The 12,492-nt window shown below is 33.8% G+C and overlaps 1 protein-coding gene across 1 annotated transcript; it reads left to right on the top strand.

Moving 5' to 3' along the window:
- Positions 1 to 7,352: 7,352 nt before the first annotated feature.
- Positions 7,353 to 8,318, top strand: LOC137719386 (LOB domain-containing protein 12-like). The gene is made up of 2 exons (XM_068458428.2): positions 7,353 to 7,612; positions 7,878 to 8,318. Exons 1-2 carry the CDS (start codon positions 7,457 to 7,459, stop codon positions 8,226 to 8,228), a joined length of 507 nt encoding a protein of 168 aa, XP_068314529.1. The 5' UTR covers positions 7,353 to 7,456; the 3' UTR covers positions 8,229 to 8,318.
- Positions 8,319 to 12,492: the final 4,174 nt, after the last annotated feature.

The raw sequence follows: 12,492 nt of genomic DNA, 5'->3' as shown, positions 1-12,492 counted from the left end.
GCTATATGGGTGGCTAAGGATCGTATGAACCATTGGATCAAACACACGTGGACGGTTGCTGTTGATTTGGTGGGACGGGCGCGTGGCGGGCTTGTGGCGTGGGTGGATCATGGATGTGCTGCTGTGGAATCCAAGGAAATATCTGGAATTTTGGGGCGTGTGTTGAACTTTTTGGGGTTTCTTTTTGTTTTTTGATTTTAGTATGGGTAAGCTGCCAACGTTTTTTTGTTAAAATTTTTACTCAACTTTCGATTTTTTTCTTAAACTTTTTATTTAGAAAATTAAGTACTCAAATTAATTTTTATGGCTAATTTTTCCTTACTGTTAACTTTTCATTTATTCTGTCCAAATTTTTGTTAAATAAAAGTATGTGCACAACATATGACAGTAGTTCCGTCACTTCATTCTTTAAAATAATTGAAAATTCTAGATTTCTAAAATAACATGTGCAAATCTATGTGATTCTATAGTTTTTGTGTTTGAAGATTTAGCAAAGTGACGCTATTGTTCTCAGAGTGTCACGTGCTATACATGTGATAAGAGTTAAAGTTTGGTAGTTTACTTTCTTTGTATGTTGCCACAAAAAGGCAGAAAGTAGTTTCTTATTAAATTAGAAAGTAAATTTCAAATAGAACTCTTGACTGTGATATATGAGATAACCATAACACTATATTAGGATGAAAAGATTTAAGATTACTAAAGAATTTTAAAATGACGGAAATTGAAATGACATGATTTTATTTTCTATAATTTGTGAATTTTCTTGTTTGGTTAACTTAAAAGAACAATAGAATTGAATACGGAATTTGTTATTTTTAAACTTTCAATCATAAAAATTGGGAAATGACACCTACATGAAATTTAAACTTGAGAATTGAAGGTCCTAAATTCCAAGTTCTTCCATTCAGAAATTCTAAATTTCTATGTTTATGAATCCAAATAAGAGAATTGATGCATATCAATTTATAAATTATGACTTATATCTAAATTCCAAGTTTATTTTCCTCATCCAAACATAGTGTAAAGGAAATTCGAAAGTTATCTTTCTCACTACCATCGAGTGGATTTTAATTTTTAAATTTATCTTTCCCACTACCATTGAGTAGATTTGAATTTAAAAATTTTATAGTCAAAAGAAGATTTGAGTATGTCAACATTCTACTTAAGTCCAATTGGAATTTAGATTTTTGATGTAGGTACTCATATTTATGCTTTTGATCTAAGACATTCCAGATAATTCTTGCAAGTGACGCTAGATTAGATAGTCATATGCATTGAGCACTCTTATAACATGTTTTTGGAGTGGTCAAGAGATCTTGGGCACCATCCTCTTGCAAACCAGTTTTTATAGATAAGTTCCACTCATAAATTCTTAAGAATTAATGTATATGATAGACAAGTGAAACCGCCCTCAAGAAAGAAAAAGTGGTTTACGAGCTCTTGAGCACCCTTATAAATATAAGAACAAATACAACTCATGAGCTTTTGACTCACCTAGTCTTCTTCTTGATAAAAAAAAGGGTTAGATTGATTGTTTGCTCAAGATTAGGGGTGCAAGTTGGATTTGAAATTTCAATCTAAACGGAAATTTTTTATTTCATGCCCGAACATTTCCGATTCCAAAAAATATCGAAATATTTGGGTACCAATTAGTACGTAATTACCCAATTCAAAAGTTTTTGAAAGTCTTGCAAATATAGGAGATTCAATTTAGGTTTCGAAAATTCTGAGATAAAACTGATTTCAAAATTTTCGTTAATCCAAAATTCCAAAAGTAAAATTCCTATTTGATTTTGAAACTTCGTTGAATCGGCATTGAAACGCTTTTTTCCGATCCAATCCAACTGAAAATCACCCCTACTCAAGATATGGGATAGGAAAGGCCAGATACGATCGACATGCCAAGATTATGGTTGTGACGTTTGACAAGCATGTTTTTGTCTTGAAGGTTTTTGTGGGGTCACATTTATTCTTTGTCTAGAAAAGTTGGGCTTTCCTTTTTCCATCTGATTTTCTGAAAGGGATATTATTAGCCTATTAAACTTGTGTTAAGGTACTAATACAAACATCCCCCTCTTCCAAAGCTTCCAAGAGGTTAGGTGACAATTTTTAAAGTTAATTATAAATTATTATACAAGAATACAAAATATATTGCATGTGATCTATTATTCTAGTAGATAGAATGTTGAGTTTGTATCCCTAAGCTTAAAAACATCTCTTTTTCTAAATTAATATAATAGTTTCAAGTTGAGCTTTATCATTAGGATGACCTACTATTCTGAGTGGAAACCAAAAAGCCTACTAATGTTAAATTGGGCCTTATCATCCATAATTGGGCCTTATCATAGGTCCAATTTTCTACACAATATTAAGGGCCTTGGTCTTACTTGGTCTTACCGGATAAGCACTCCAAATTGTCCAAAGGAAACTTGTTCTTGCAGTTGCACAGCACAAATCCAATTTGCCTCATCTTCCCCTCCTAAAATATATATATCCTTTTTTTGGGTGTTGAGAGATTTGTGTTGAATCATACAAAAGGTCATTGAGAATTAGGTATCGAATTGCCAATTAGGTTAGTTGAACTTCAGACTTTCTACTTACAAATATGAATAAATATTACTAAACTGTAATACAGAGAGGGAAGCAAAGAGAACCTTTCGATACAAGCAATGGCGTAGCCTCGACAGCATAACTAGGATGGCAAAGTGAACTAGGTTGGGAACTTGAGGTGGGCTTTTAAGATATAGATTTGGGCCGAACTGGAGCTCCTCCAGCTCTCTATGGTGTTCCGTCTCCAAGGGAACACCAAATATTTGACCTTGAGCTTGTAATTTTATCCACTTTAACTACAAGTCTCTTTCGAACATGGGTTGTTTATGATTCCTATGCCAAGATACTGCAGAGCGCAAGAGAGATTATAAATCCTAAAGAGATATTTGATATTGTTTAGCAGTGAAATTACCAATGTTGGGGTTTTGCAGAAAGTGGGAATCGTGAACTGATAGAAAACCATGCATGACCACGATGCTCATTTAATGCTGGCATTGGAGGTCTCATGTTTTCCCTTGGGCCGATGTCTGTTTCTTCCCTTATAATTTGTTTGTTTGTTTATTTGTACTAATTCTTGGATTCGATCATACAAACCAAGAACCATGCATGGTTCTTACCAATTTATTAGAGCTTAGGTATCCGACCCCTTGTTTTGTAAAAGGATAAGATGTAATTAGTTAAGCATATTGCGTTAAGTTACGAGTGTTTTTACTAAAAGGACTTGGATGACACAGGTATACTATCCTAGTGACGTCTCATGCCAAGAATACAAAGGCATGCATTTATCGAAAAAGCTAAAAATTTCTTGTAGTGGTGGTAATCCAAAAAACAACTAAGTAAACTTTATGAAAGTATGGTTTATACCACTATAATAATGAGGATGATTTCAAAAGATGATGAATCACAATTCCAATGTCTAAAATAGTGGAAAGTGACAAAATGATGAGAAAAATATTAGTATATGAGAGGCGGGAGGAGTTTTTAGGTTGGAATGACAAAACAAGAGCACTTTTGTTTTTATATATATAATATTTGATAGGGAGTAAAGTAATATGAATGTATGCTTGATATTAAATATATTTTCTTCAAAGATAACGCGTGTATATATAGTCTGCAGCTTAACAAACAAATTATTATTAACGAAAAACATTACCATATACCTATATTATACAAATTGCTCGCTTCTTTAACAAGAGCGTAACTCTATAAGAGTCACCACAAGAGCCAAAACATTTGGCACAAAGAGACTAGCTAGACCAGATGGAAACAAAACATTGTAGCATACCAACATGCAACGGAAGGAGGGGTGTTTCATTTTGGAAACATGAAAAGAAGCATGGAATTGTGTGATGAGCTATTAATGCAAGAGACTTTGGGGTTCTTCAAATCATATAAACAAATATCAATACTAATTAAATAATCTATGCAACTTAACTTATGTCAGGGCCTCATTAATTCTTGATAAGCTTGGGTTTTTTTTTAAATTTATTTTTATTTCTCTCCATTAATTAAAAAACCTATGTTTTTAATTAAGTGTCTCATGTACAAGAGCATCTTTCTTTCTTATGAAGGAAAGATCATCTTTGGGGTTTCGACGGTTGAGTGTGATAATTTCCCAGTATATATGCATCGGTTTATACTCGGACATAATTGGATTCTTGAATGAAGAACTTTTATATCATTAGACTCGATCTTAACAATGCATCTAACCATTAATTTGTTTTGATACATATCATACATTAGAGCATGAATGTTCAGAATAATGAGAGTTTCGATCTTCACAATGCATCTAACCGTCAATTATTTTTATACATGTCATACAGTAGAGCATGAATATTCAGAATGACGAGAGTTTCCGTCTTTAAGCACTTTTTTTATCGAAGGCCCCTTGTCCTAGAGTATGACTTTCTTTAAAAAACAAAATAGAAGAGGAGATTTTTGTGCTTGTTGATTGTTAGATCATGTCTTCTATGAGTAAGCAGTTTCAAATTCTATGATAGTGATTAGTGAATAGTGATGAGTCTAATGACTGATGAACTAATCACGGGTTCGTTCAAGGTTCAACATTGCTTAATTTCCACAAATTATAAAACCAGTGGTTCTGCATTGCCCAAGTATATCTAAGATTATATCAACCACACAATCTGTTTATTATTATTTTTTTAATCTATATAAATATCTGCTCACGAGATACGATGAATCTAAATACTACCTGCTTAAGTTGCTAATTGCTTTTCTTTCTTTAATTCCCTTTCTTTTGTGCAACAATTAACAAAAAAACAAATTGAGATCCTCTTCGGATCTCCAAGTCCAGAGCCAACGAATCAGAGATCCTAGCCATTTAAGGAATAGAGAGAGATGTAGACCCTTAATTTGTGTCAGATGGGCTAATGAAATATGCTAATTAATGGTATCCGTAGGTTTAAAATGAATAGCCCGGATCTCTGGGTCCACTGATTCCGGACACAGAGATCCAAAGATGGCTTCAATTAAAAAAAAAAAAAGTAGGAATACCAGAGAGTTCTATATATTATTCAAGGGACTAATTGGAACAAGATCTATCATAAGACAAGTTAATTCTAGTTGCACTATATACTACACTCTGCTTCAAAAAATGGAACATGTTCCAAGTGTTGTTCGTGACTCACATCACATGTATGCATACAATGGATGCACACCAGAGACTCAAATATTGCACACCTAAACTCCTTTGTATCTTATATAAATTTGACTTAAAAAAAAAAAAAACACGATGACATTTTTAGGGTGTTTACAGAATGCGTATTCTGCAATATACTTGCTTTAATGATCATTCTAAATCCTTCTACAAGGAGCAAGTTGGCCAAAAGATTAATGAAAATGTAATCATACGTGCAAGTTGATAAAAAATCAAATCGACATTACAACTTACGTACAATTTGGGGTAGCCATTTTTTTTCGGTGCAACAAGAAATACTAAAATTATTTTTGTTGAAAGCAACTTGCTAGAAGGGGAGTGAAATGTTGAAATATCCGAATAACTCTAAACACAAGTTATTAAAATTTAATCGAGTTAGAATGAGATGAAGAATTAATTAGTTTAGAAAGTTGATATGAAAATCGTTTAAAATTTTAATTTACATGACAAGTTAAAAAAATATATAAGTTCATATAACATTTAAAAAAATTCTCTTATTTAATCGGTGATAAAGCAGCACCCCACTGATACCCGGTTGCACCCAAGAGAAAGCGTTGAGGTAGGCCCCGTAATGCACTCGAACAGAGACCCCATCTTCGTGATATATAGCAGTTGCTCACTAGCTCTAGGTAATGCAAAAATATACAAGTTTTAAATTACGTATTAGAATATTAATTTGGGTGAAATTATATAAATACAATTTTTTGGGACCGTTGGTTGATCTAACCAATGATTTGAGTCATAAAATATATTCAGTGAGAGAAAACATTCACGTGAATGTTTGTGGGTCTAAGTTCTAACAAACATTCACAATTAGCAGTCCTCTTGGCTCTCTAGTTTATTAGGGTCTAGTTAAGCAAAACTTAGTATACCATATTACAAATTATTTACATGGACCGAAAAAATAATATTTACTCATATATTAAGTAGGGTAAAAATTAGTTATTAGCCTTCATACCAATTCTACAAGCCCAGATATTTTAATTTCTTTGATATACAACAATATTTTACACTGAAGGGAGAAAAGAAATAGATGCAATATATCAAATTAGAGCTCGTTTGGAAATACTTTTATAATGACTGAGAACGCTTTTGGTGAATTTATTTTGGGTTTTAAAAGCACTTCAAGTGTTTTTTTTGGAAGAAACATCAGATATGTGCTTTTTGAAAGAAACACCATGCATGAAGCACTTCAAGTGCTCTTTTAGGATCTCTCTTGAATTTTTACTATGGATTTGTTTAAAAAATATTTTCATCAAATCTCAATCATTTTAAAAATAGTTCCAAATAAGCCATTAATATTGAACACGTTATACACAAAAATGGAACGTAAAACTTATCACTCTTTCAGGTGAAAAAAGTACCATAAACTGGTAATACTAATGACAACCTAGTTATTAAACCTTATAATCTCCTAATGATTAGCTCAAAAATGTTCATATAGAAGCAAGGAATGTACACAGATCCTCAGCATAAAACAAATGTTGGAAAGAGTCAAAGAAGAACGTGGAAGCCATACAACTCTATTCTTTGACATGAAGAACAAGCGGGGGGCGGCGGCCGACTTCTAAAGAACAAGCGGGGGGCGGCGGCCAACTTCTAACCTTGGATTTTGAGAGCCAAATTATATTAGACCTGGCCATACAAATACACACACACACGCACACCTGAAGTTAGCTAATTTATTTTTCAAATTTTCATTTATATGACTATTTTTAAGTTGGGGTGGTCGAACCCTAAAACCGACAAGCAAAAAATAATTGTAAAATCAGAATTATATTTTTTATTATAAGTAATATTATACGCTAATTTATGCTAAGAAGAGAAGAATTTGAACCAGGGAAACACAGAGCTTGAAGCCTTGAACCATTGCTAGCAAAGCAAAACGCATTTGTTTGGTTGATGGCAATCTAAAACGTTGTGGCACGGTTTGGACTAAAGAATGCTACACCAAGAAATCAATGACACCCACGTACTGACTCAAGTGAGATATTTAACTATTTAAACTAAATTAATTAACTTATTTTAATTCCAATTAATTAATTATTATCTTTTTCTAAGACAGTGTAGTTTGATCTATATTTCAGACTTAAAGCCCCACACGTTCTCTTCTATCATAAATAGAGACCACCGATCCATTTCATTTCCTCCAAGTTGTAGTTTTCAGTCACACTTTCTTCCTCTTCTTAATTTCCACTACTCTCCAAATCAAAGCATTACGCAATCAACATGGCCGGAACTTCTCCGTGCGCTTCCTGCAAGTTACTGCGACGCCGATGCGCCAAAGACTGCATTTTTGCTCCTTTCTTTCCTTCAGATGACCCCCACAAGTTTGCCAATGTTCACAAGATCTTTGGTGCCAGCAATGTTAGCAAAATGTTGCAGGTCCTTATTTCTACATATTTTCTCTACTTCTTTTCTTGTTTTTTTTTTCTCGTTAACGTGTTAGGAGGGTTTCAACCCTCCAAACCTCTTACAGCAACAAGAAGAAAAATATTACTAGAAAAGCTAGGTTTATGAGGGGTATATGTGCATTGAGAACAAAAATATCACTTTAGACGAAAAATTAGCTGGCCCAAATGCTTTATTTAAAACAGACCATATCATTAAGCGTTGTCGTTTAATTGAATTATTCGTATGTATGTTGCAGGAGCTTCCGGTTCATCAGAGAGCAGATGCAGTGAGCAGTTTAGTGTATGAAGCAAATGCAAGAATGAGGGACCCTGTGTACGGATGCGTTGGGGCCATCTCCTACCTGCAAAACCAAGTCTCCGAGCTACAAATGCAGCTTGCTGTGGCTCAAGCTGAGATCCTCTGCATCAAAATGCAGCATGAGCCCATGGTCCCTCCACAACAGATAATGGACGGGCCAGATGATCAGAAATCGTATTTTCTCCACAACAACAATCTCGCTCAGTACCTCAGTTTTCCCTCTTCCAGCAATGTAATCCATGACTCTCTCAATAGGGAGAACATTTTCGGACACGACATGGTTTCTTAATAAAGTTTGTAATAACATATTAGGCTCTTAAATAACTAATTAGTCTGTTCTAAATTTTTCTTCGCTGAGTAGGTCTTCTAATAAAGATTTCGCTGATCGTTTGAAATTGTTCCTTTAGAAAATTTCCGGAAAATTCTTCTCTCCATCAGAACATTAGAGCCGTTAGACTTAGAGAGGAGTGACCTATAGAACAAGGGTAAGATGGCCAGGGTCAACTCTATAGCATGTGATGAAGTGATAAATTAGGATTTTTGATCAGTAACTTACTGAACAAACAGCTTCTATGTGTCTATATAATAGCACATAGATGCAGAAGGGTCGGTGGCCAATTTCAACAGTACGGAACATAAATTAGGGTTCTTGCATATTATTACTTTTTTTTTTTTCACCGGAATTATCTTGCTGTGGTTCTTTAAGGACAAAAACATTAAGTGTCAGCACATCGAACGTAATTTTGAGAATCTGGACTCTGGAGCAATGGTTTTACCTAATAAGCCAAAGATTGGAATTTCATGGACCTCGATCCTGTTGCAAGAAGGACAAAACCCAAATTCACTGCTCTTCCTTCCCAAAACACTAAATTTCAAAAATGTTTCTACATACGACACAGAATATAAGGAATTTATCTACTATTTAATTGATAGTTCAGTCTCATATTTTCTCACATGGCCAGAGATGCCATTTGTGTTTGTTTTTAAGGTAATGAAAGGCACCACTTCAGATAAGTGCTTTTAGAACAAGAAGTGAGAAACTTCACTAAAATTTAAATCTTCAGTGTCTTAAGTTAATGATAGGCTTGCAGCTGCTGCTTTGCTTCCATTTCCGATTTAATTAGTCTCTAATTAAACTAGTAATTTCCAGCCTAATCTTCACAATTAGGAAAAGCCAAAAATTTGGCATGCCGCCACCTGTTGCAGATAATAACTTGTTCTTCTAGCTTGTTCACGTGGGGTGTAAGGAAGTGGCGGTTCAGTGCATGAGAAGTATACAGTAGCAGAAATTAATATTAATTTTTTAGTAATATAATATGTTTTTCTAAACTCATATCTCAATACATTACAAAAAATGATTAAGTGATTTCCAGAACATATCTTTCTTTTTGTATATGCTTATAATTTGTTTAATTGTTTAATTAAATAAATATAAAAAAAAAAAATCAAAACAAACAAGAGTGCAAAAGAAGAAAAGAGACGTAAGAATTTTTTTTTCTGCAATGTATATCGAATCAAATGAAATAATTCAAAAGGATAAAGGTAAAAACAAAAGGCAACAGTTGAAGATTCCTCAGCTTTGTTTAATCTGGAAGCATTAACTTCCCAAGTCAAACTAAAAGGTTTTTATATTTTTTTATATTATTTATAGTTTCATCTTTTCCTGTCAAATCACTCTGTATGTCCTATGGTCTCACCAGTACCACCATAGAATTAACTGGTATTAAAAACTTAATTTTGGGTATTAATTGGTTGCTTAATTGTGGGTTTAGTGGACATTTTCATCCTTATTATATGGTTTATTAATGTATATTTAATTGGAGTATGATTCTCTCCTCTTTTTTTTTCCCTTCCCTTCCCTCCCCTCCTAATTGAACGGTCATGGTTAAGCCACGTCAACATCTTATATTAATTTTTTATATCAAGAGAAAGACAAAATAAGAGAATGTGAGAGGAGGGAATGAAAAACGATGGAAAAATGAGGAGAGAGAATCCTAGTTTTATTTAATTTCCCTTTGCTTCCATATATCTTTTGTAATATATATGATGTAATCATGTATGGTGACTGATTTGTATTCTTCTGTTTGTCTTGGTTGAATTAAGGGATTAATCTTTTCCTAATTGGTAATGAGTTAATCTCTTAAAGGGTGATCAAAGAATGATTAGTTTTCCCTTCAAGATTAACACATTGCGAGACTAAAAGTAGCAGATTACTTGTAGATCAATATACAAAGAAAGATGGAAAGCATAGTTTAAAAGGAAAATTAACAAAAAAAATCTTCAAAAACTTTAGTTTTAATGAAAATGAATAAATAAAGGTGTAAGTGAATAGTACCTGGAGTGAATTTTCAAAGTAAAAATGTCATTTTCGTTAAAAAGTAAATAATACCGGAAGTATTTCATTAAGATTCTCTAGTTTAAAATGGAAAGCATAGTTTAACACTAAAAGGTGAAGTTATATTAAGTACGAATGATTATCTTGCATAGTTACATAACTATCACATCATGCATGGCTCTTAGCGAATTCATAATTCGTTTTCATATTATTAAGAAGAAAAAAAAACTGTTTTTGAAGGAAAAAAATCCCGAATCCCGAGAACGGACGTTATCACTAAAGGAGACTTAGGCCATCTCCAACCGAGGGCTGCTCAGATGGCTCGTTTTAGCCCTATGGCCCTCCAAGATTCTCCAAGATATTAATATTTTAATTAACAGTACATGACCATATTTGCCTCTGTCTCCAACCGAGGGCCAGAAGGCCAGAGGGCTCATTTTAACCCTGCCACAAAAAACTATCTCGAACCGAGGACCAAATGGCCAAACATAATTTATTATTTAAAATTAAAAAACTACAATAACTTAAATTTAAAATCAACAACTTAAATTTAAAAACTACAACTTATATTTAAAAATTACAACTAAAATTTAAAAACGACAAATTAAATTTAAAAACTACAAATTAAATTCGAAAACAAGGCCCAAAAAAACCCTAAAAAAAGGCCCATAAAAAAAGCCCCAAAAAACGAGGCCAAAAACCCTAAAAAAAAAAAATTGAATCCAATGGTAACTGGCGCCAGCTAGTCGTTGGATTCAAAATTATTTTTAAAAATTCCTGTTGGTTATAACCGACAGGAAAACTGAATTTTCTGTAGCCAGCCAACCTTCCAGCCCTCTAGCCCTCTCAGATTCCACAGCCCGCTGGCCTAGCCCTCGGTTGGAGACGGTTTTCGGGCTATTTTCAGCCCTCTGGCTCTCTGGACCCTTCGGTTGGAGATGGCCTTAGGGGAGAACAAAAGGTGCTAAGGCCCCAAATTTGAAAGGCCTCTAAAAAGTTTGCAATCTAATGTTTATATATATGTCATAAAGACATGTCATTCGTGTTGTGTTTCTTGTGTTCGTATCGTTTTCGTGTAATATCTGATAGTTTGTTGTGTTTATGTAGCAATTGGACAGAAACGCTCAACTGTGGCACAATTGGTTCAAATTCTTTTAGAAGTGAATACTTTAGAATATTCCATTCTTGTAGCTTGAAGCCCTCTATTCTGTATCAGTAGTTTAGTCCTAGGTCGGGTTTACTTGAGCGAACTGAGTTGGTATTCATCTACAAGAGGCTCACTCGTATGCCTTTACAGGTCGTATCATGTAACACCAGTTAAAGTAAACGGATAATATGACCTGACCTAAAATCGACCCGTTAATATTATTAGGTAATATGACCCGATCTATTACCCGTTAAGAAAAAATATTTTTTAAATCAATAAATAATGACAATGAAAAACATAATTTGACCCAAAAAATGTAAAACATAATACTAAATTAATATATGCATACTAAATTTTGGAGTTGACCCATTCACGAAAGTTGTAAACCTTGTCATTACAAGTGATTGCACTTTTTTTTTTTTAATACATTTTTCACACTTCTACAATAATTATTATTAATTTTACACTCAAATAAAAAACACTATTCATGAGATTTGGAAGGTTTTAAAAATCTAAACGACTATGTAACCATCGTTTAAGCGTAAAGTATGCAATTACGAGCGTTTATATATACTTTCACATGTTTCAGACTTATACATTAATGATTATGAATTTTATTTATTTTGAACTCTCTTAAAAATACCATTCATGAGGGTTTGTGACACACCCCGACCGAGATCAGGGCATGCTGGCCGTCACGTGGAAGTGACGTAGCCACGTGCACAGTGCGGAAGCTAGTAAAACAATAATGGAAATAGTAATACGAATAAATAAAAACTAGCATACATAAGGTAATAGAAACAAGTGCTAGCGTAAGTGAGACACGAGTTCAGAGCTTAACGCCTAAAGCAGTCCAAACGGAAATGACGCAATAACAGTACACCCGAAGGTGACCTTACGTTGGTGATCGTCTGTCAGAAATGCCGGGAAAACCCTCTGGGACACCACCAAACCTGCTAGACGACTAGAACCTGGAGGGGCGCAAAACAAAAGCGTGAGTGGGTAAAAACAAAGCTTTTCGAAAACCATTTAACAAATAAGTTCTAACCACTCGCCGTAAAACCTGTATAC

Source organism: Pyrus communis, chromosome 1, assembly GCF_041283825.1.
Source record: "Pyrus communis isolate YQ-2024b chromosome 1, ASM4128382v1, whole genome shotgun sequence".
Classification (NCBI taxonomy): Eukaryota; Viridiplantae; Streptophyta; class Magnoliopsida; order Rosales; family Rosaceae; genus Pyrus; species Pyrus communis.
This window is presented reverse-complemented; position numbering and strand designations above follow the sequence as displayed.